The 26,070-nt window shown below is 37.1% G+C and overlaps 1 protein-coding gene across 8 annotated transcripts in view; it reads right to left on the bottom strand.

Moving 5' to 3' along the window:
• Positions 1-441: 441 nt before the first annotated feature.
• The window catches only part of LOC106071710 (nmrA-like family domain-containing protein 1), a 32,333-nt gene continuing 6,704 nt past the window's right edge, over positions 442-26,070 (bottom strand). Inside the window, exons 4-14 of one of the 8 annotated variants that reach the window (XM_056015622.1) lie at positions 19,220-19,364; positions 18,463-18,558; positions 16,335-16,528; positions 14,710-14,871; positions 13,590-13,619; positions 11,656-11,691; positions 8,974-9,069; positions 7,855-7,943; positions 6,564-6,585; positions 5,966-6,069; positions 1,015-1,180 (exon numbers count right to left, since the gene is read on the bottom strand). In XM_056015622.1, coding sequence (XP_055871597.1) covers positions 1,165-1,180; positions 5,966-6,069; positions 6,564-6,585; positions 7,855-7,943; positions 8,974-9,069; positions 11,656-11,691; positions 13,590-13,619; positions 14,710-14,871; positions 16,335-16,528; positions 18,463-18,558; positions 19,220-19,364 — 990 coding nt within the window. In that variant the 3' untranslated portion in view covers positions 1,015-1,164. Of the gene's footprint in view, positions 1,181-5,965; positions 6,070-6,556; positions 6,586-7,854; positions 7,944-8,973; positions 9,070-11,655; positions 11,692-13,589; positions 13,620-14,709; positions 14,872-16,334; positions 16,529-18,462; positions 18,559-19,219; positions 19,365-26,070 lie in introns of all 8 variants that reach the window. The other 7 variants (XM_056015624.1, XM_056015621.1, XM_056015627.1 and 4 more) reach the window with 7 other exon arrangements.

Genomic DNA, 26,070 nt, shown 5'->3' with positions numbered 1-26,070 from the left:
CGTGCCCATAATCCCTCAAGGGTAAATCCAAAACTTAAGGGATAACTTTTTAAGCTTGGCATTTAATAGAGGAACATAGTCTAAATTTATTTTATCTTTTTTAAAGCTCTCTTTCTTAAGTTATATATCTATATTCCACATCTCTCTCTCTTTCTCTCTCTTCTTGTTCTAATATATAGTTGTGTGTGTGTGTGTATATATTTATCACAATTTTAGTCAACTTTAAGTCACTGAATCTTCTAGCGTAAGTATTTCAAGTTAGTCGTTGCTCTTTTCTCGTACTGTTGACGTTCATTTTGAAAATCTGAAGCTCAAAAAATCAAATTACAAAAGATCAATACAAAATTGCTGGTAAAAGTGCTGGTAATGTATCAAACATTAAAGTGCTTGTAATGTATCAAACATTAAAGTGCTGGTAATGTATCAAGATTAACAGTTAAGTTCAAACGTTCAATCAAAATTTTATTATAACAACAGAGTTAAGGAACACGTTTTATATACAGAAATACTTACACGTTCAATGTCTTTACACATTTTTAAATGACGTAATAACTCAACATCTTTCTATGGACAACTTTGTGTAGGAGAGAATAAAGTCGTAACAAATACTAGGGCTAGTAGTTGGGAACGGCTCAAATCAAACAGGCGTTTGTAATCAATACAACTGTAGAAGAAGCCTTTGACATTTTAAAGTATAGAATGTTTTGGAATGGAACATTTATAGCTCATAGGGAGAAATACATTTACTTACTGCAACTGCTTAGTTTCACCATGGCTCTACTATCAAATTGAATATCTATGTACAAATATTAGGGGGAAAATATAAGCTTCAGCAAGTTAGTTACAAAGTGATTGTGCAATTGCTACAATACTTTTGTGTGTGTGTGTGTACATTCCTGTAGAGAGTAAGCTTACTCTTCACTTTAAATAAATATTTTTGTTCAGGTATATTTTTTAAAGGGTCCTATTCTTGGATATGGTTCATAAACAAATATGTATCAGTCAAATATATCACTGTAAAAATTGCTTCTTAAATCTCCGTTTCTTTGACTTCCTGGTTGGATATTTTCGACCTGGATCGATCACATGACAAGTTGTCTGTCTTCTGGTGAGCCTCAGAGAACAGCTTACACCTCATGGCGTGACGGCTTTTTTCCTGGTTGGTCAATGAAAGTTCCTTCTGACAAGTTCATAAATAAGAAAAAGCTTTGTTTTAAACCGTACATAGCGTAAACATTGAATTAAACAAAGAATATATATCCATTGATGGACAATGGAAGATTTATAAACGGATGGACATATGCTAAGCTGTTTCAACGATAAGAGATGAAACTTGATGTTGATTAAATTTAAGAGCAATGTTTCATTGAACAAAGGACATTAGCATCAATATAGACAACAATGTGAATCGGGTGTTGAATGCCAATACCACAAAGTATCAAGAATCCGTGCAGCCACAAGCAGACAAATGCCGAACGGCTTTCACTTTCCCAGGAATTGTTTTCACCACTCGTAATTCCGATTCCGTTACCTTGACGTTTAGACTGTGAATCCTGTAGAGCACAATCAATATAGTAGCCCTGAACACTGACGCTATTGGTCTCAACTCTCCTCAAGTTGCGACCTCGCAGGTCAGTGTTCAGGTCTACTATGACAATAACTATGACTTAACTGCTCGTCGCCACCCAATCTCTGACAGCAATCATGTTCTAGGCTCTTCAAAGTCTTCTTCAGGTCTTCTAAGATCGCCTACTCTTACTTTCTTGTATGTTACAGTCCTTTTAGCACATTTTGATAGCATCACTGGCGGAAGTCATAGCTTTCATTTAGCATTCTGAATGGTGCACTTTTTTTTTAACTCTGCACCATCAGAAAGAAATAGGAAATTAGTAACGATGATGTAGTGACGACATTTCAGCAGCAATTAGAGATGTTCATCTATGGCTGAAAAAATCTAAACAGCTGCAAATAGCTACCTTTTCGGTGCATCCAATGTTCTAATGATAAACCTTTAGCTCTATACCTAAAAGACGGTGCGCAAAATGTTCCTGAAAATTAATTTATTGAACTCTTCAATATACCTAAAGACGTATGGTCCGTACAAGATAAATATTTTCTTGTTCTCTAGCCAATTTTTTTTTGTATATATACTTTCAAGAATTATAACGTTCAAACTCGAGTTTTCCCAGTGTGGCCAAAGAGCTAGTAATTCTCTTCCCAATGATATACAGCAACATTCAAAGGTTTTAGGAAAAATAGTTAGAGCCGCTTTCGAGATGTGTCCAGGTTCTATCCAGGATCAGATTCCATAAAGGTACGAGACAGAAAAGGGAGAGTAATATGGAGAATTGTAGAGGTGATAAAATGGAACCTAACAAAAAAAATTAGGAGCATTAGTAGAAATTTTGAGATAAATTAACGAAATAAACAAGGTCAAGGACACTAAAGGGAAAGATCACTTGTCAACAAAATAGCAATGTAGTGGTGCTTGAAAAAGCACAAAAATCATTATATGCGTTTTAACATGCATAGTTTATCTACCATTCTGTATTTATTTCACCGTAAACACCTAGATAACCATCAACATTGTGGGTATACTGTGTCACCACGCCCTTTTATCTATTGTTAAAAACAAGAAAAACATTAAAAATTAATTTTTTAAAAAGACATTACTTCCATTTAAGAATATTTTAAAAAATAATTAAATTTTAAAAAAATACTGTAATGACCATGTTCTGTAGTGACTCTATGGTTGCGCACCAGCGCACGAGGATGGACTAAATGAACGGGGAGAGAGGAAGAAGAAGTGCGAGAAGATTGAGATTGGAACGGTTCTTGTTTTTGGTGATCTATGTTGATTAAACTTTGTATTATCTTTGTTCCCATACCTCGTTGAGTTGCCTCCTTTAAATGTTGTAACATTGGTGTCAGAAGTGGGATTATAGGCGACTCAACGAACCGGAGGTAAGTTAGTAATGGCTTCCCCTATTATGAAACAACTAGACCAATTCTTGATTAAAGAACTAAAACAAGAGCTTCGGTATCGAGGTCTAAAGCTTGGTGGTAGCAAGGAGACACTCACAGCTCGTCTCCGGCAGGCCCTGATTGAGGAAGAAGAAGACCCGGACAGTTATCAATTCGAAGTAGGGCCAGATATAACTGAACTCCTAGGTAAGATGCAGGAAAAGATGGAACTCCTAGGTAAGATGCAGAAAAAAATGGATACACTTGATATAGGGATTAGAACCATGCAGGACAAAATAGACACACTCGATTCAGGGATCAGGACTGAATTGGTATCGGTTAACCAGAAAATAACCACGATGGAGGTCACGATGAACCAGAGAGTCGATGTGGTAGAAAAAGACATAGAAGAACTGAAAGTTCAAGTTAGAGAAGGACTCAGCAAGGCGCCGGTGAGTAATACAGGATCAATGTTACCCGAAGGGCTTGTAAAGATGAATACAGGATCAATGTTACCCGAAGGGCTTGTAAAGATGAAACCCCCTGTGTTTGATGGGTCAGTCTCCTGGTCAGTCTACAGAAGACAGTTTGAGGCAGCTGCTAAGGTCAACAAATGGGGCAGCGAGGAGGAAAAAGCGACCGCTCTAGTACTGGCCCTTAGAGGAAAGGCTTCCGAAGTACTCCAAACCAGCAGGATTATGCTGCTCTCGTCCAGGCTATGGAGCTTCGATACGGGGACGAGCACTTACAGGAAGTTTATAGGGTCCAGCTGAAGACCAGACAACAGCGGGTCAGTGAAACCCTACAAGAGCTAAAGACGGACATTGAACGACTTGCCCATCTGGCATACCCCACAGCAGCACAGGAGTTCCTCGAAGTAATCGTCACTGATGCCTTCATCGATGCCGTTCGAGATCCAGAGCTAAAAAAGGTTATTAGAGTTAGTGGCAAGCGTAAGACCAGCGAAGCCCTTGTGTACGCTCTGTCCTATGAAGCCGCTAAGAACGCATCCATCAACAGTCATCATGGTCGGAGACTGGAAGTTCAGGAAGAAGATTTAACACAAGTACTCAGACGGATGACGGAGGTTCTTGAAGAGTATAAGCCAAGCCGGTCACAGGGAGCTCATCGTGCGACCAGGGTCCGTTGCTGGAACTGTGGTGAATCTGGGCATATACAAAGGATGTGTAGAAGAACACCTAATCAGCAAGAAGCGATTCAGCATAGATCAGAAAGGGGTGCATGGCCTGGAGCCAATGGCTATCAGGAAAACTAACATTCGTCGGCTTCAAGGGGCAGAAACCGGCGATCCAGGAAATGGGAGCCCCTGTCAATGTCACTCCAATAGCTGTGCTGGGAAAGAGTAGGAGTCTTATAGTAGAAGGAAGGATTGGAATTCGGAAGTATCGGTTTCTCATAGACACTGGTGCTTCACGTTCAGTCATTCAGCCAAATGTCGCAAACAGCAATAATACTACAAATGTGAGCCTTTTCTCCCTGAAAACAGCCAGTGGAGAACTGATGCCCATAAAAGGACTGGCGGACTTAGAATTTGAGCTCGGATGTCAGTCATTCAGGCATGAATTTTTGATAGCAAACATAACTGATGATTGCATTTTAGGTCTAGATTTTCTACAGAAATTTGGATTTTCCATTAACATTAGCGGAGAAACTTTGTTGTATGGAAATGTGGAGATTCCTTTGTTAGGTGATAGTGAAGAAGGAAACAATCGGATGATGAAAATACTATTGACGGAGGATACAAATCTGCCTGCACAGTCCGAATCAATTATTTGGGGAAAGTTAGAGAACGGACATGAAAAGTCGGGAACGGCGCTAATCGAAGGAACGGAAGACAATTACGACGGAGTGGCTGTAGGGAAAACGCTGGTCATGATCGGTAAAGATCATCAGAGAGTACCTGTCAGAATCGTAAACCTTGGTTTGAGGGAGAAGCATCTACGAAGGGATAGTTACATTGCTAAATGCCATACAATCGACCTAATTAAGAATTGCAACATTAACAACGTTTCTTTTACGCCCACTGAATCGGTCATCCCTCAAATTACCAGGCTTTTGACAGAAACCAAGGCGAACCTATCTGAAGAGCAGTATAGCAAAGCCAAAGAGTTGATAATGAAATTTGCAGACATCTTTCCATCTGATGAGTCAGAATGCGGAAGAACAGACATGGTACAACATAGGATCGATACTGGAATAAATAGACCGATTCGGCAGCCACCACGCCGCCTTCCTCTCGCAAAACAACAGGAGGCTACAGACCTGATAGAACAAATGAGACAGCAAAACGATTGGGATGACTACATTCCTCTATTCCTCATGTCTTATAGAGGAGCCATTCATGCAACCACTGGTTATACGCCAGCCAAATTATTATTTGGTCGGGAACTTCGGCTGCCAGCAGACCTTTTATTCGGGTTGCCAGGAGAAAAACAAACGACAGCTAGCGAATACGTAACAGAACTTAGGGGGAGACTTGAGAGGGTTCATGCACTTGCACGAGTAGGATAAAAGACAGTAGCGACCTCATGAAAACCAGATATGATAGAAGAGCCAATTCTACGGGGTTTGTAGAGCATGATCTCGTTTGGCTGTACAACCCAAAGAGAAGGAAGGGAAGATCGCCTAAATAACAAAAGGATTGGGAAGGTCCGTATTGGATTGTGAAGAGAATCAACGACGTCGTATACCGTATCCAGAGGGGTCCTCGAACTAAATGCAAGGTGGTACACGTCGATCGGTTGTATCGGTATTGTGGAGAGGAGAGAGGAACAGAGTCAGTTCGGGACGAACAGACATAAGAAGGGGGCAATGTAATGACCATGTTCTGTAGTGACTCTATGGTTGCGCACCAGCGCACGAGGATGGACTAAATGAACGGGGAGAGAGGAAGAAGAAGTGCGAGAAGATTGAGATTGGAACGGTTCTTGTTTTTGGTGATCTATGTTGATTAAACTTTGTATTATCTTTGTTCCCATACCTCGTTGAGTTGCCTCCTTTAAATGTTGTAACAATACATATTTTGGCTCTTAGCGGGTATCGAACTCCTGATTTGGACACCGTCAGCTCATTGAACATACAATGCTACCCATTAAGTCAGAAGGGAAAAAAGTTATCATTTATTGGTACTTTCATTATATAGACATCTAGAACTAAATCTAGATCTAGACCTCTGATTTACAACTCTTAAGATCTAGTGTAGATTTGAGCTTACTTCTAGATCTAGAATTATATGATTTATAAATTAACGTAAAGAATCTTCAAAAAAAACTCAGTTGTCGGTACACTACGGCTGACTACGACATATTTTTTTTAAAATTATTTTTCTCTTAATAACTAATGAATGTTAGATTTAAAAAACAATGGAACATTTTTAGTATTTATTATCAACTAGACCTGATTACACTGGTAAGGAAAAATTTTTTTAATACGCATTTTATGCGAAGTGAAATAATTAATAAAAAGGGCGACTACTCTCAACGCCTTTCTACTTTTCTTTAAAAGAAATTAACAGTTGACCCTGAAGTTCATAAGTAGTAAGCAATTTAAACAAAAAAGTAATGTAACGTACTTCTTACCTCGGTTTTCTGAGACGATCCCCTGAAATAAAAGTTGAATATTTGTCTATACTAAGTTGAAGAGCTACAAGTAATCTTCTAAATATTGTTTGTATCTCCTCACTACTTCTGCCGCTCTCAGTGGGCGACTAAATACACAAATTGAACATGCTATCACTTTCCTTTACTCTACGACAAATAAGATATTTTCATGATCGAAATCGCAGAGGTTAAATTTTCCAAAACGATTATTTAGTCCCAATTCTGATCCAATATGTTTCTAAATAAAACTCGTTTAGCTCAGTCGTTACATCATCATACTCATAATTTGAGGGTCCCTTATCGCTAGTTAGGGAGTTAAACTTACATTTTGCCCTTCATTTCTGTTTTTTTTTTTTCAAAGATATTCTTCCCAAATAATACTGTCACTCCATAAAAAAACAAACATGTAATAGTTCTAAAGCTACATTTTGCCTTTCATTTCTGTTTTTTTTTTTTTTTTTTACAAAGACATTCTTCCCTTCTAAAACTGTCACTGCAAAACAAACATGTAATAGTTCAAGGTTACGTCGGAGTGCTTTAAAAGCTCCAAATTATGGGCTAATTTGTTCATATTAGGTCAAAACAAAACTTTTACAGTACAGAGATGATGATGATACCCATTAATAATGATATACGATGATAGCCATGATGTACGTTGATGATAATTTTCATTGATGATCATACACATTGAGGATGGTGCACTGGTGTCACGGGGGGGGGGTCTGGAAGTACAGTATGACATCCATCATGGGATATAAGTGAAACTTGCTTCCAAAGGCTAGCGTATCAAACAGCCCTTGACAACCAGTCTAACTTTTGGCCTTTACATGGGGCTGGGATGTTGGGTCTGATGGAATTGTTAGGGCAGAGAAGGGGCAATGCAAGTAACTGGCAACTTTACCAGTAACCTTTTGACAGGAAGGGGCTCGTGAGCCTTGGTTGGCTACCTATGATAAGGAAAGCTCTGAATTCATACCTACGGTGCTGCTAGATCAAAATATGGAAAGGCTTCGGGAGTCAACCTAACGAAACATCAGGGCCGGTAACCCTAAGGTTGTTTGCAGCACAGAGCGCTGAACTGGCGCCGTTGATCACAAACTGTATATATTATTTATGTTCTTTTGGGTGGACGACAACTGAAGGAGGCAAAGTATAAAGTATTCACTTTCACCACTGGATGGCCAATTGTTTTTGGAAAAAGTGATTCCATCATGCCTCTCTCTCTCTCTCTCTCTCTCTCTCTCACATACACACACAAAACTAGACTTACGATGAGAAAATACTTTGAAAGAAATAAGTTAAGGGGACTGTATCCAAAAGTTTCTTTTTCATCATCTCCTGCTGTTCACGGAAAGAATTCTATTACATAAAATATTGAAAGAATTCTATTACATAAAATATTGAAAGAATACTATTACATAAAATATTGAAAGAATTCTATTACATAAAATATTGAAAGAATTCTATTACATAAAATATTGAAAGAATTCTATTATATAAAATATTGAAATAATTCTATTGTATAAAATATTGAAAGAATTCTATTATATAAAATATTGGAAAATTATATAACATAAAATATTGAAAGAATTCTATTACATAAAATATTAAAAGAATTATATTTCTATTACATAATATATTGAAAGAAATTCATTTATACAAAACATTGTAAAAAATAATAATATATAAAACATTGAAAAAATTATATTATAGAAATAATAAAATAATTCTGTTATGTAAAATATTGAATTTTTTTTATCTATTATATAAAACATTGAAAGAATTATATTTCTATTATATAAAATTTTCAAAGAATTCCATTATATAAAATTGAAAGAATTCTATTATACAAAACATTGAACAAATTCTATTACATAAAATATTGAAGAAATTCTATTTTATAAAATAAAACAAGCAAAATACTTATAAAAATCCTTTTTTAAAAAACAAAGCTTATCTAAGGGAAAAACTCTACAATGTATATCTCACTAATGCAGTAGTTATTTCCCTTATTTGATAGCAAACAAAAATTACCTAAGATATTTTTTAAAATTGATTTATGTCTTTTCTATGCCAATGAATACATGTGCGAAGTTTCAATTTGATCCGAGAATGGGTGAGGGAGAAATAACGTGTCCAAACTTTTTACCAGACAGACAGACAGGGTGAGCAGATATAAGCTTTGTAAGAAGTGTATGATTCAGACACAAGTTTATCAGATACCTACTAACCCACAAATGGAGAAATAGGAGAACAAAACCTTACGATTTGGGGGGGGGGGGGATTACACTTAAAAAACTAGATAAAACCTACGAAGTACATGATGAAACATGTCACGTGGGCTGTAAAAGTACTAGATCATAATTTCTGGAACAAATCTTCTTCAGACCTCATTGTGTGCCTCTAATTGAATTATTGGAGAGTGTTTGTTTCTCTTTTCATCAATTGTGCGTTGGTCAGTAAATATTGCTCTCTCAACGTTGACCTGTAAATAATGATCTATCAATGTAAGTCTCAAACATTCCTATAGACACGAGCATGGGCGCCCGCAGGATCTTTTGCAGGGGAGTGCAAGCTGCCACCCATGGCTCAAAGTCGTAGCCTCAACTTTCTTATAATATTAAAGAATAGAACTGGGTACTCCCATACCTAATCGAGATGAAGTGCACAGTAAATACTTAAATCTAAACTAGACTTAAAATCTCGAATGGATTCGTATTTTTCAGTTGATTGTGTCTCACACAAGAAATAAATTTAGCACCAACGCTTTCGCTAGGGACAGTTACCGAAAAAGAATACTAGCCATCAGGGGGCAGCCTTGGCCGAGTATTTTGCCCATGTTTAGACTGTACTATGACATTAGACACATGCAGTGCGTCTCTCTGAACCACAGGAGCTAAACCAATGAAGTCGAATACAATCGCAATCAACAAAATGAACACTCAAAGACATCTGCTCAGTGCCTGAGATATCTCAATTTCTTCACTAAAATACCCAGCAAGTTAAATCATGATGTATTTTTTGGTTTCTTGCTGCTGCCAGTGCTCCGTTGGTTAAAATCAACGTTTTGACTTGGACGTTGGCATGTGAAGAACTTTCTTGTATCTCTTCTTTTGTAAACTGGTGGACGTGTTTCACCTGCTATTTTATCGAGCGCTGACACCGACCACAAGACGTTAATACATTTACACTGTTTACTTTTGTTCAAAGAAACTAAAACATTTATCACATCGAAAGATAATTGGTAAGGATTTCTCCTCCAAGGCAAAAAAAATAAATATTCTAGACCTTAACTAAATATTGTAAAAAGTAATTTTGGCAATTTACATCTCGAGACGATTTTTTCCCTTTGCAACTTCTTGGGTGACTAAAGAGGATAATCCTTTGTACTTTTTACCCTTCTTTCTACAATTTTTGTGTATGACATCTGCAATCCAGGACCTTTCATTAAATTTTATCTCCTTCATGTGGATCTATCCAGTGCCACTTTATGTCGTGTTTGCATACATCAGTATACCATAGCAGTGGATTACCAGCGGATCTCCTGCCTTCTGTTAAATCATCATACAAAATGTCTTGTGAAAGTCAATCTTGTAACATTCAAAATAACTAAATCTATGTGCAAATGAAAACAAACTCTTGAATCAATAATGCATGGGCACCCGCAGGGGAGTACATAGTGGTGCATTTGCACCCCCTCCCCCCTGGATTCTGACTAAATCTACATCTACGTAATAAAAAACATGTCTGGAAGATGTATTATAAAATATACAAAATTGGCTAAAATGTGGCTACTCAGAATTCAGAGTCTGCACGTACATGGTTGGTCATCTATTCCTGATACGCCTAGGCTAATCTACTACTACATTAACCAGTGGAAGCACTACTTGTTCAGTTGCTACTTAGAAGTTAATTGATTTGATAGTAGAAAAAATGGCTAAAATTTGGCTACTCAGAATCCCCTTGCACCCCCCTGCGGGCGCCCATGGACACAAGGAATAACATCATTGGAAACAAGCCATCCTTAATAGTAGCATGATTATATGCCGTGAATGAAAACACGGATAATAGATCTTCAGGAACTCCAGAGTAACTGGTTTCTTTTAAACAGTCTTGAATAAACAAACACCTGTTTAGTAAGAAGGTTGTCAACATAGTGTCATCTTTCTGTCATTAATTATTTTGTGCTAATTAGATCCATGGAAAATATTCAGTTTCAGTCAACGACAGAGTAAAAGCAGGACATGTTTACACTTCAGCAAATGTCTGCCGAACTGAGGAGGCGACCAAAAAAAGGAGGACATAGCCTCCTTTTGCTGGACGTCTCATAACCCCATTCATATAGTAAAGATTAACGTAATTTCTTTATTTTTTAATTATGTATATAACAATAAAATATACTGGACAAGCCCGTCTTTCAGCTCAACAATATACTTCAAGTAGATGTAGAATTTAGATGTGTGCTATAATTGTTATCTATCTATCTATCTATCTATCTATCTATCTATCTATCTATTCCCCTCTCTCTCTTTCAAACCTGCAGAAAATGTATGCTAATGTCTTGGCTGTTTAGCTTGACAAATGTTATCTGTCTGTATCCATTTGTAACAGTTTTACATCTTATGACATTGAAATAATTAATTAAATAATTTATATATATATATATATATATATATATATATATATATATATATATATATATATATATATATATATATATATATTGACAGGTAACAATAAACTTAAAACAAAGCTGGGAAAAAGAGTTATTGCAGGAAATTATTTGTATTTGGAATTGAAATTCAAAACTAACAATTGCCGGGAGAAAAGCTTGTATGTATGCATAAGGTCAATAACTGCAAGCAACTTGAATTTTAATCTTCTCTTCTTGTTCGAAGCAAATTCAATACACAGAGTATATGGAGAATATTAAAACAAATCAAACAAGCAAACAAAAATAAATTACTGTAATGGAAAACAGGTGATTTTTTTATATAAAGAAAACAAAGAACAAAATATCAAATAGCAATTGAAAAATGAATTGTTGACTACAACGGCAAACGGGACATACCGCGTCACGGAAAACATTATCTGAAGCAAAGTTATCCTGGAAAAATAAACACGTTTAAGTTCAATAAATATAGCAAAGAACGAAAGAAGTTGACTTTTTTTTTTATATGAGAATGAAATAGTTTTTACAATAACTCTATTCGACTCATAACATCATGAAAATTGGGTTAGAAAAACCTAGGTGGGTGCAACATGGACACAGATCTCGAAAACAACTCTAACGAGTTTTCTATAAATTTGACAGTTGCTGTACATCGTTGGGAAAAAGAGTTACTAGCTCGTTGGCCACACTGGGGAAACTCTAGTTTGATCGTTATAATTTTTCAAAGTTAAAAAAAAAAAAAAGAAAGAAATTTTAACTTGGCTAGTTATCTTGAATGGACTATACATCTTCTGGTACTTCCGTATGTAGGCGTGATTCATTGAAGAGTTGAATAAATTCATGTTCTGGAACAGTTTGCTCATCGTCTTCTAACACTACAGCACATTGGACTATTATAAAGTCTAGTAGAACTATGCATTCACTTAGCCAGGATGGGCGGGAGGGAGGGGGACATGGGGCGGGGTAAAAAATGTTCAATTTTTAAAAATCTAAAATTATAGATCTTAATAGTAAATTAATCGCTCTATACGTTCTATAAAGGAGTTGTTGTTTTTTTAAATACTTTTCGCGTTGATTGTTTCACCCAGTCTCTTATGGGGACGAGAATACCATTGGGAGAAGGTTGGGGCGTTCAGCAACCACACGTTACCTCGAGTCGAATTCCCAATGAAATATTATTTGCCTTGGGCTCTACATTGGGATTCGAACTCCAGCCATGAGATTTGTGGCAGTTAGTCATCTCAGCTTTAAACATGGATAGATAACAAAAAAAAAATAATTTGTAATCTTGCGAAAGTCCATTAGCGTGAGTTGCTCTCTGGGAGGTTATTTTAATCCAGACGTTTCCAGTAAACTCATTCCTAGCATCATCTCCCATGGCAACGCCAGTCAACGAATCTTTGACTTTACCTATATCAATGTAGCTTTTTTAAAATTTAAATCCTTCTTCAGATATTGCATTACAAGAAATAACCTAGCTTCTGAAATATATATATATAAGATCAAGCTTCTCTGAAGGCGTTCAGCAAAAATCCAGCCACGTGGGAGACAGAGGCACATGGCAGAGCATCATGACGTCGCGCTGTGAAAACTGGCGCACAGGTTGCTGAGGAAAAGAGAACAACGCTGGCAGAAGAAAAACGCCAGAGAAGAAAAGCAAGGCCCACGACACTAGCTCCAGCTGGAATAACCTGTCCAGTGTGTAGCCGAACGTTCCGGGCTCACATAGGTCTCATCAGCCACATGAGGAGGCATAAATCCCCAGTGCAAAGCCCTCAGCCCCCTGGATGACAAAGTGGTCATCATCGAGCCACAATGGACGAACTATAGATAGATCATGTTGTTTTTAAAAAAATGAAGATAAAACTCATGGCATTTTGGTGTAACTATTTTAACAGACTATCTTTCATATCTTTGCTGTTTCACGCTCATGCTGGGTGATCTAACTATCAGAGATCATATCTGATTGAAGATGTGTTCGGTATGGCTGGAGAGAAAGGGCCGGAACTGGCTGACAAACCTTGTGTACACAGTACGTGGTATCAGACTATGCTGTGCGATGTTTAGCAACATACATAGCATAAAAATAAAACATCTTACAGGTCAAACCATTTAAACAACCACATTTTAAAAAATGTCATAAACTAGCTGAATTTTAACAGTTCCAACCTGACATCAACTTATCTTAAAATACATGTCCTTCATTTCTGCTATCATCAATTGTCTCCCCTGTAATTTTCTACTTTGCTTCCTCAGCCTAATGAAAAAGACTGGCAGCTGCTTGAAAGATCTAAGAGTATAAATGATCAAATACCAAGACCCAAGAAACTTACCATGTTCTCAAATATGATTTCCAACAGAACCTGTGAGATGGGAGTACAGATAATGAGATTATCATTACGTGAAAGTTTCAATATGCTAGAGATTGAGCTCATTGGTTAAGTTCATTAATTTAGTGCATAAAAAATGAGTGTGTTTAAAATTAAATAAAGAGTCCAGAACATCTCTGCGGGGGACGGACTGATAAATAAATAAGACAGGTGGTTGAATGGATGGATAGATGGATTAATAGGTTGATTTTAGTAAGCGGAGACCCTGGGCAGGATTTGTGTGGAGAACCATGCCCCTACCCTCTTCAAGCCTTAATGCAAACTTAAGATTAATAAATCTAACTGCATTTTGTGAACAAAGAAATTGAGTACATTTAGATTTCCTTTCATTCCCTTATTTTCCTTTTATTAAAAGACCACATTCCCTATTTTAAAAAAGTATTAATAATATTTATAATTATTATTATTATTATGGAGGCCTACTTATTTAGGCCAAACATGACAAGCAGATGTCATAATATAAAACTTGCATAACATTCCCGCCCATCACGAAATGCATAATATTACGATTATCGGTGGATGGTCGAAATAAAAAGCTTAACATTTCAACTTTTTGTATATGGATAACCCAGTTTTCTTCCCTGTTGTAGACCTAACATATACCCAAAATTGTGGATGTATGACGTGCGTGTGTGTGTGTTTGTGAGAAGCATGCATAAGAATTGGCTAAAGTCTCAACAAATAGCTTATATTATAAATTTAACCTATTGAGACATTTATATATGGCAAAAAAAAAACCCAGCTATAAATAGCTATATATTTTTAATGTATTTGGTGTAGAGAATGAAGGAAGTTTCTTTTGTCTTTCTTATAAAAACTTTATATCATATTTTTTTTTTGAAGTTAATCTTAGAACAACAGAATCAAATTTTTTAAGCTCTCCGTTAGTATCACATTGTTTTAAACTTGAGTTGTAGCATTGAATTTCTTTGAACGTACTTTACATAATTTTGTCTATTGTGGAAATCTTCCATAAATAAATTAATTAATAATTTTCTTAAATGGTATCATTTCTTCTCACTAATTTCACTTTATCGTCTGCTCGTCCCACTTCAAGACCTACTCTATCGGTATCCTTGAGCCATTGCTCAAACGTTCGGTTGTATGAATATAGTTCCATGGCAGTTGTGCGGTCCCATTCGTGCAGGCTCCGGTAGTGAGCAAACATGGTGGTCAGTTCAGTGGCGCCCTCAAAATCAAACTTCCTGTAGGCAGACAAAGGTATCTGTAAAAAAAAAGGGAGATGGTACCTTGGAATAAATACTATGGGAAAATAGTTGATTAAAGAAATATATAGTTGTTGGTAACAAAACATTACATAGGTCAGGTATTTCTTTTAATTAGTTTCACTGTCTCTTTCTTTTTGTATACATCTTTTTTTTTTACCTCATCCACTTTCCCCTCTCCATCACTCTTTCCTCTTTTATTCTTTTCAGATCAATTTAATTTTCTCTTCTCTTTTCTTCTCACTTCTATGACCCACTCTCAGTTTTCTTTTACAGCGTGTTCTCTTCTTAAACAATGGCGTTTTCTATCAAATGTTTTTAATGTTGGACCTTTCATATTTCTATCGTATATATTCTACCTTTCATATTTCTATCGAATATATTCTACCTTTCATATTTCTAAGTCTTAATTTATCAACAAAAAAAAACCCTTAGATTTGATTGCATCAATTATTTTGAATCATGTAATTTGTAATAGATCTGGACTAAAAATAATAAATTTGTGCGATTGGAAATATTTGTATAATTGTTTTTGTTTATCGCAACATTTGTACTTAAAGAATGTCCAGTGCGCTATGGTCCATTCACTTTTGTGGACCAGTTGGGGGAAAGGGGTATGTGTGAAAGGATTTCTTTGTTGCTGTATAGAAAACTGTTTTCTTTTTAATGTTGATCACGGGGTCTCAAGCCTCCAAGAGCTATGTAAGTACTTCTAAAAATAGAAGGTTTTATAGTCTAAAAATGTTTAAAATGTATAGCGAACCACTTAATTCTTTACACATGGCTTGTCTCCCCATAGTTTAGAACATTTCTAAATAGAATATAATTTATTGATCATGACTAATTGATTAAATAATTGTTTTTTTTATTGATTCGTGCGGTGGCATTGGCAATGAATAATTGTGCAAAGTTTCATTTTAATCCAAGAATAGGAAGTGGGAGAAATAAATTGTACAAGATTTCACCCAGACTTAGTTGATACAAGAATTGCAATTAAGTACACATTACAAAATAAACGACAAACTTCTAATTGCAACACTTTGGTGAAAAAAAACACTAAAATATGTTGAATGTAGAAAAGAAAATAATCTATGCTTTAAAAAACAAATGAAATGAAACTGCTTATAGTGTCAGCGGTGTGGTGGCCGAGTGAAACATTGATTGACTTCAAAATAGAAAGGGCTCGGGTTTAAATTTCGGTGACGACTTGGATATTAGTCTGGGATTTTAAGACACCTCTTAGTCCACCTCTTTCTGGTGGGTACCTGAGGCATTAGTTGGGGAAAGTAAGACGTAAAGTAGTTGAACGTTGTGCTGGTCACATGATACCCTAGTTAACAGAAACAGATAACCTTTACATCCTCTGCCCTATATTTCGAAAGGTCTAAAAGCTGTACTTTTCTTTACTTACTTATATAATCATTGTTTAGGTCATTATTGTAATGTCTCTTTCAAACCTAACCTTTGGGTTATAAAAGTTGAGGTCCGGGAAGTAAGTGTTGAGTTTCTCAGCAATGTCCGTCACTGTCAAGTAAGAAGTGGCCAGCTTGAGGGTTTTGAACACGTACGTGTCTGGACGGAGAGCCAGCTTGGCGATGCAGTGACCAAAGTCAATGATGCTGCCACAGTTCAGGCCGTGGTTTGCCATTGGGAGTGCTATTGGTTAGAAAACAAAAGTTCAAAAGCTGATTCAGCCCTGAGTAAACATCAAAGGTTTCAACAATGTGCAGTATAAACGTAGACAAGCTAATTTCCTTTTTCATTAGAGAATGTCATAGTGAGAACTTGTATCTCTCATCAGGACTTAAAACTGGCAGAAATTGATCACCATCATCATCATCAAACTCCATTTGAGTGAGGGCTTGAGTTGCTCAAATCCTCTCTTGCAAAAGCCCTGGACAGAAACCCTTCTGTCTTGTGTAGTGCATAAATGTCGCCATACAGGTCGAGAATTTTTGGTTTCCCAGACCTGTCGAGACGGAGATCAGCAAGTCTGGGGCAGTCAAACAGAATATGAGGCACGGTTTCCTCTTCTTCCCCGCAGCGGGGGCACCGTGAATCGAAATTTGGCCATAGCGTGAGAAATATGAGCCAATAGGACAATGGCCTGTCCTGCACTGTGCTATAATAGCTTGCTCAGGCCTGGACAGCCTCCACCACGGGGAAGTGCGGTCAGGACGCCTCATGCGCTCCCAGACTCCACGGGCTTTTTTGGGACATGTCCCAGCACTCAAACCACTTTTCCATTTTTTTTTAATTATAGCCAGAGCATGATGAAAACTTACAGCCTGTTCAGTGGGTGGAATTAGCCCTCCTTGGTGGGCCAATGAGTCTGCAATAGTGTTGCCAGTCACACATATGTGACTCGGTACCCACTGCATTATTACAGGGGTGCCATAGCGTTGTTTTATGTTATGTGAAGCCATGATGACAGTGTCGATATTGGGGGGGGGGCATGGTCCAGGGCTTTGCAAAGCCTGTAGTACAGATTTTGAGTCAGTGACCACAACAATCTGTGTTGCCCTCAAATGTCCCTCGCCGAGTTGAGAGTCAATGACTTTTAAGGCTTCACAGTCTGCCGTGGTCTCCGCATCGAAACTGCAAACACTACCACATGGTCCAAAGATTTTGACTGAGTGAGAGCCAAGAAAGTCGATGTAGGCTCCATAGCCTGCTCTTCCAGAATCTATCGATGCCGATAGAAAATGATTTACTTTTGCATTTAGTTTCCAGACGATCTTGGCCCCTCTGCACCCAGCCCCCACCAGCCACGCTCCACTTAAATTAGGACACTAAGCTTTTATTGAATTTATACACGTAATACTGGCAATTACATCTTAAGTAGTTGAGACCCACAACAAATGGCAAGTAAAGGAAATAGTATAATGGTATGGAAGAAAAATGTTTTGGTGATGGATGTCAACTTCTAGACGTATATGTATATTTGTAGTCCTGGTCATCTAAATAAGAGCCTGTCACTCTGTGAAGATTCATGTCATTATATAGCCAGTCAATCTGTGTTAGAGGGATTCTCTCTCTTTATATGTAAGCGTATACATTGAGGAGGCAGTGAACTGTTTGATTTGTTACCGTGAATCTGTTGATATCGTGTTTTTTTTTTCACTTTATCTTAAAGCTCATTGGACCACATGAAGCAACCTAATACTTGAGAAACGATAGCGACTTTAACCCTCTATCACCACATGAGCCAAAACATTACTCTCCCTTTATAAGCTAGTAATGCACACCTATTCCCTGGGGTGTTCTATTCAGCGTTATTTTGCTTTCGTCTCTTCCTTTCTTCAGGTGCTATTTCTAGAAGTGCTATAAAAGGATATTGCGAGTCACATAGTACTGGATTTAGCTTTCTTTCCTAAGTTTCATTTGTTGCACAAAAAAAGGACCATGATCTCACGATCTTCTCATAAATATTTTTAAACTAATAACCTACATGTTTTGTTTTTTTATGGCATCGGAATTAAACACATTTTTAAAAAGTTTTCGCGTAAGATATATTCTTGTTTTTTTTTTTATTGACTCCTATGAGCCAAAAATAAATGCAAACATGTAATTAAAAAAAAAAAGCTTACCTATAGCGAAGTCGTTTTTGCTGGTTTGGTGAGGCTTGAACAAACTCAGAAAATTCTCGAAATAAAAACCTAAGCGCACAATGGTGTATGGAATACCTGAACAACAAGAAGCGGCATGATGAGTTTCATCAAGGGTCAAAACTTATTCAAAAATAAATTTCATCGGAAAGCATGTGAAGGTGAAGGTCTTAAGGTAAAGGTTGAATATACTAAGGGTCGGCTTTAATGGAGGGCAGGCTTTTAACAAACACCCCATGGAAACTCTAGGGATAGGCTTTTAACAAACACCCCATGGAAACTCTAGGGATAGGCTTTTAACAAACACCCCATGGAAACTCTAGGGATAGGCTTTTAACAAACACCCCATGGAAACTCTATGAATAGGCTTTAAAGAAGCACCCCATGGAAACTCTAGGGATAGACGTTTAAGAAGCGCCCCATGGAAACTCTAGGGATACGGTAACCAGAAGTTCAGCAAATTGCAAAAGAAGGACATACATGTTTTACAAAGTACAATCGAAGAAAATATCGTATAGGGAGTAATCTAATGCTATGTATATCGTGACGTGCTGCAAAGGATGCTTTATCTGAAAAATATTTAAGTTAATAGAATAGTTTTACAGTCTCGTTTTCAACTTAATCTTTTTTTATCCTCTTTGTTTTCATTCTCTAGAAGTTCTCTAGAGGTTTAAGTCTTCTGTGGAAACTAGCGAGATATTCCTCAAAACTCAAGTTGTACGACCAAAGAATGCCTTGCCTGTAGATACTATATAGTTCTCGATCATGGCCTTTCCCTCCAGGCACTTGCACCGTTCAGCGGCTGTTACCATTGAATACTCGGCCCCAACGTAGATGATGTGTTTCACTTGACACTGGACAGCGGCAGTCACCACGTTGAAGCCCTGTACATAGAAAACAATTTTACTTTCATTGCTCAACGCAATGCACTGTTCAATTGCAATAGTTGACATTTGATTGTATGGTTCTTCCATGGCCTATAATACATAACATTGTACGTTGTTGTTGTTTTGGTCTTATTTTTTTATGTTTCTGTTTACCTTAATTCATATTTCAGCAAATTAGAACAGCATTCTGTTTTGTTAATTAATTTGACTTATACAGGAACTAGTTTGGATGAATAGTGGGAAGCGTGGTCTAGAGGCTAAGTACGCTTTAACTTGGCTTGTCTTGGCTACCTGTCACAGATTACATTATAGAATTGTGTGTACATTTCACATTTGAAAGAAATATAAGCCCTCGACATGAGCCTCGGGATTTACCCCTCAAATTTAGACACTTGACAGCACGTCAGGATTTACCCAAGGGACGTGATTATGAAGTTTGAAATCTATTGGTTCATTTGAAATTAAACAAAGACATTTTTTTTAAAAGAGTTAGCGCCAGAGAATTGGCGAGAGTACGAAAGTAACGCCAGTCGATAAAATAATTGGTTAGTAGACAGTCACGTTTCTAAGAGCTCTGTTTGAAAAGCCTTTGTAATATGTTTTCATGCTCATTGATTTGTAATTTGTACATAAACTGTACTTACGTTGTATTTAAATAAAGTTCCAGAGTTTTGTTTTATCAAAGAATCGTCAATTGTGATTCTAGATCGTCATTTTTGTTAACTATTGAATTCAAGAAAAATCCCCGGCATAACAACACATCGTACCATCTGCATGTTGTTACATCTGGCACTCTCCGACTAATAAAAGTTCATGGACAACTTTTAACGAAATTTATTCAAGATCTAGGACCAATTTCTAAAACTCTTCAAAGGAACTTCATTCTTATTTAACGGAGGACAGAATTTCTGTGTTTAACAGGTCAGTTGGTTATCGATAATTCTTTTATAAAGATTTTCGTTAGAGTTACGTCTAACTCACGAAATCTACTATTATATGTAATTGGCAAAAGGAATAAGACCAATATACATAATAACTGGCATTATAAAAAAGACCAGTAAAGCAAATAACTGGCATTATAAAGAAGACCAGTAAATAATCATTTGTCTGGCACAAAGTAAACAGAAGACCAGATTTAACCAACTGTTAAACCAGTAAAAAGTACTTGGCTCAATAGATCTATATATTCAATCATACGACTCCAGTAACTACAAGTCTACTGTCAAGAATTTATTAGCAAATTGAGGCTTCAAGAACTTTGTCACTAGATCTATATTATTATTATATCTGAGATAAAGCCAAAATCCAGATATTGAACATTTTGCTCCAATACAAGAAACTAACAAAAAAATTAAATATGGCTTCCAGTTCTAGAACACAACGACTCTTCGAATTGATAGAATTAGCCAAAGAAAAGCAAATCCCAAAGCCAGACCAGTGGGCAGAGAAACAAGAAGAAAAAGAATATCGAGAGCAAGAATCTGAAAAACAAAGGCAAGAATCTGAAAAACGCATGCAATTAGAAGAAAAAAAATTACAAGACGCCGAAAAACAAAGGCAAGAATCAGAAAAACGCATGCAATTAGAAGAAAAAAAATTGCAAGACGCCGAGAAACAAAGGCAAGACGCCGAGAAACAAAGGCAAGACGCCGAGAAACAAAGGCAAGACGCCGAGAAACAAAGGCAACATGAAAAAGAAAAAATGGAATTCGAAAAACAAAAGAATGAAAATAAAGAAAGCATTCCAATTCAAGGTCACTCAAATATGTTTGACAAATACAGGCTAATGAACAAAATATCGGCTTTCAACGAAAACATTGACAATATGGACTCGTATCTCATAAGATTTGAAGAAATAGCTACAACATCCGGTCTACCTGAAGCACATTGGTCGAGCTCACTCCTCACCCTCTTGACTGGCAAAGCTGTCAACATTTGCTCACAACTGTCCATCAATGAACGCAGCACTTACTCTGATATCAAGGAAGCTCTACTGCGCCAATACGGAGCAACTTCAGCCAACTATAGAAAGAAATTCTATAATGAAAGGCCACAGCAAAATGATGATCCTCAAATTTTTGTAGCTAATATGTCAATGTGGTTTGATAGATGGGTATCCATGGCAAAAATAGAAGAAAGTTACCAAGCTCTTCGTCAACATATTATTATCGACAACATCACCCATGCTCACTCAGAAGATATTCAATCCTACATTATAGAGAGAAATCCTACTGATATACAGACATTAACCAAGATCATCAGACAATATAAAGCAGCCTATCCAAACAAGTCAGTCAAACCAACTGTTGAAGAAAATTTTGTCTGCTTTGCTCAAGACAAAAATGCAAGATATAAGTCAGATGACAAAGTCAAATGCAACAAATGTCATAAACTAGGGCATTTCACGTCTCAATGCCGCAGCAGAACCACAGAATGTTCATTTTGCCATAAAAAGGGTCACCAAACTCATGAATGTTGGAAAAAACAGGCAGTCTCCAAAAATCAAAATTTTGATAGACCCACATCACCAACTCAAAGATACAGCAATAGAGAGCAATACAATCTCAACAAAGCACCTGGAAACAATAAACCAGATAACAACAAACCTCGCTACAGAAGTCATTCACAGGACTCCAGACCACAATATATGCCAAACAGAAGCTCATATAACAGAAGCTATTACAATGAGCATTCAACTATGACAGTCATTGCAAAGTCCAATGGTCTCAAATTTTATCCAGGCTTTGTAGGAGACAAGAAGGTGGAAGTTCTTCGTGACACCGGAAGCACGTCCACATTAGCACATGAACGCTTCGTACACGCAAACCGTTTCACAGGCAACCACGTCCAAGCCACTGCATTCAACGGAACTGTCAGCAAGTTACCTGAAGCCATCATTTATGTTACTACACCATTCTTCAGCGGTCAAACAAAAGCATTAGTAACACCCAATCTACCAGTGGACCTAATCATTGGAAACATAGAAGGAGTTAAAGAATGCACTCCTCAAGAACTTACTGAATGGACAAATGCCATAGAGCAAGGTCAAAAATGTTTGGCAGTAATGACAAGATCCATGTCCAGACAACAAGAACATTTGGCACCTGAACAAGTTAGCCAAAATAATCACATGGCTACCTCAGTTACTCAAGTTATGCAGAATGCAACAGAACTAGTTACTAGTCCAGTAGCCAGCAACAATCAAGAACATTCAACATGGACACCCCCAGTTACATCAAGCCCATCCCTACCGGTCATAAGTCCACCTCAAATTCCCAAATGTCCATTGTTGAACTTTGAAGAAGGTACCACAAGCCCAGAACAAAATGAAAGAGCCATATCATGTCTTGCAGTCATACCAGAAGAAGATGAAAATGACACGTCTGAATTTGACGACATCAATATGCCACAAACAACTACCAAACAAACTGAATTTTGGCAAGACATCAAACTCAATTCAATGACACCGCAAAAGCAGAAAGAACTGACTACCATTCTCAAAGAAAATTCAGACATATTTACAGATGTTCCAGGCAAAACGTCAATTGCGGAACACAATATAATACTTACTGATTCCAAGCCTACAAAAGCAAGACCTTATCCATTACCAGTACACTACAGAGACTTTCTTAAACAAGAAATTAACCAACTATTGGAGCAAGGAATCATTGAACATTCCAACTCTTCATATGCTGCACCAATAGTTCTTGTCAAACGAAAGCAAACGACAACTCCAAGAATGTGTGTCGACTTCAGACAGTTGAATAAAATAACCCAACTCGACTCATATCCTATGCCAAATCCTGAAGATCTTATGACCAAATTTTCAGAGGCAAAGTTCTTCACCAAAATAGACCTATCCAGAGGTTATTACCAAATACCAGTCAGACAAGAATGCAAACAGTTTACGGCATTCACCACAGCTTATGGACTATTCCATTTCAACTTCATGCCATTTGGTCTAGTCAACGCCAGCAGCACCTTTAATAGAGCCATTCACAGCATACTAGGCAATCGCTCTGACACAGTGTCATATATAGATGACATTTGCATATTCCATAAGACATGGAACGAACATATCAAAGGACTACAAGAAGTTTTCAGCATACTGAAACAACATGGTTTTACCATAAAGCCTAGTAAGGTAGAACTAGCCATGTCAGAAATATCCTTCCTGGGTTATAAAGTCAGCTACAATTCGCTGAGACCTCAAGAGAACATTATTCAACGCATACTAGACATCAAAGTCCCCACCAGTAAAAAGCAAGTGAGAAGTATTTTGGGTCTGTGTAATTTCTACAGACATTTCATACCAGGTTACACAGCACTCATAGCTCCATTGATTGAACTCACTAAGAAAGGACAACCAACGAAGATTCCATGGTCTACAAAGTTACATACCACTATTGAGAACATTAAAGCTGAATTCTCAAGAGACACTATTCTCAAACTTCCGAATCCAGAGAAGCAATTTTACCTCGCCACAGATGCTTCATCTTCAGCCATAGGTGCATGCCTAATGCAGAAATACCAAGACACTTCACAGGAATGCCAAGAGACTTTGCACCCAGTATTTTTCATCAGCAGGAAGTTGTCACCAGCTGAAACCAGATACTCAACCATCGAACGGGAATGTCTAGCCATTGTATGGGCCATAGCCAAGTTCTCCAGATATCTACTAGGTGCTCATTTCATACTCCTAACTGATCATGCACCACTAGCATTTCTGAACTCAAAGAAGTTAGCGAACAGTCGTTTAACTCGTTGGAGTCACAGACTACCAATTTGAGGTCAAGACAATTCCTGGACGTGAGAATGTCTTCGCTGACACACTTTCCAGATGTATTTAATTCTTTACATAATTGTGTACATATTTTTCATCCACAGGTGTAGTATATCAGTTTTGTATTGTCATATTTTAATTTCATCATAAGGCACCATGAAGAGAAGTAACCTATTCAATTCAAGATTTAATTTATCCAAGTATTATGCTTTGTACAACTTTTGATATTGTTCATGACAAGCATTGTCTCATTTTCATAACCACTTGAATAGTGAGACAGGTGTTCAAAGTCATCAATAATTTTATTCACTGCATTTACATTTTTTTTTTTATTATTGTTGTTATCTCCAAGTTGACTTTATTTTGTCATATGTTGCCTCAACCATTTTTCTATAATTTCATGTATGGTATTTTGTGTATAATTTTAATACATATGAGCATTTCTATTACCATACAAATGCTAAATGGAAGGGGGGGGGTAATATGTCACAGATTACATTATAGAATTGTGTGTACATTTCACATTTGAAAGAAATATAAGCCCTCGACATGAGCCTCGGGATTTACCCCTCAAATTTAGACACTTGACAGCACGTCAGGATTTACCCAAGGGACGTGATTATGAAGTTTGAAATCTATTGGTTAATTTGAAATTAAACAAAGACATTTTTTTTAAAAGAGTTAGCGCCAGAGAATTGGCGAGAGTACGAAAGTAACGCCAGTCGATAAAATAATTGGTTAGTAGACAGTCACGTTTCTAAGAGCTCTGTTTGAAAAGCCTTTGTAATATGTTTTCATGCTCATTGATTTGTAATTTGTACATAAACTGTACTTACGTTGTATTTAAATAAAGTTCCAGAGTTTTGTTTTATCAAAGAATCGTCAATTGTGATTCTAGATCGTCATTTTTGTTAACTATTGAATTCAAGAAAAATCCCCGGCATAACAACACATCGTACCATCTGCATGTTGTTACACTACCTATGAAGGGGGCTCGAGGCTCAACACCCGACTCGGGCAGAGTTGTGTTTACTGAGCGCCTAAAATGAGATTGGACCACATCGCTCTGAGCATGCTATAAGTATGAAATTAGCGCTATATAATAGCGATAATTATTAATAATTCTAAGAAACAATGAACTCATTTGTTTCCACAAAGTTGAAGGTTTACGCAAATATGCTTTACATAGAATGCTCTCTAGAATATAGCTAAACTTGGTAGAAGTAATGTATATATCTCCTTTTTTTCCCCTTCTTATTCCAGCGTACTTCTCCCTCACACTCATGAATTAGAACATGGCGATTCTCACCCACCAGAATTAGCTGCTTACATGAACATCTTGCATTCGGCCACTTGAACCAAGAAGCTAAAACATTAAAGGGTGTTACATCAAAAAATGGGATATTTCCTGTGTTGATATTCTGTTTCTACCTATCATGACGAAACACTTTTTAAAACTAAAATATTAAATACTTTATTTAAAAGGAAAGTGAGATTAAATTTACAAGAACTCTAATATACTTTTTTGGCATTTAACTTTTAACAAGCATCCCACCTGTTGATATTTTCATAGATGGCCAGAAATTAGCAAACTTCAAAAAGTGTGTCTATCTGGGAAGTACCATATCAGCAAACGCCAACCTAGGTGATGAGTTAGACTTCCATGTTGCACGTGCCAGTGCTGCTTTTGGCAGACTTCAAGGACAAGTGTGGAAATGGAGAGGATCCACAAAACTGAAAGTCTACAGTGCTGTAGTTCTCCCGTCACTCTTATATGCATCAGATGCAACTTCGATGGGCGAGACATGTAGTCCGTATGCCAGACAATTGCCTTCCAAAACGACTTCTGGGCAGGAAAGCGCTCCCATGGAGGTCAATACAAGCGCTATAAAGACACTCTCAAGAGCTTCTTCGTGGCTG

This window comes from Biomphalaria glabrata, chromosome 17 (genome assembly GCF_947242115.1).
Source record: "Biomphalaria glabrata chromosome 17, xgBioGlab47.1, whole genome shotgun sequence".
Classification (NCBI taxonomy): Eukaryota; Metazoa; Mollusca; class Gastropoda; family Planorbidae; genus Biomphalaria; species Biomphalaria glabrata.
The sequence above is the reverse complement of the archived record's forward strand: the minus strand, read 5'-3'. Positions and strand labels throughout refer to the sequence as shown.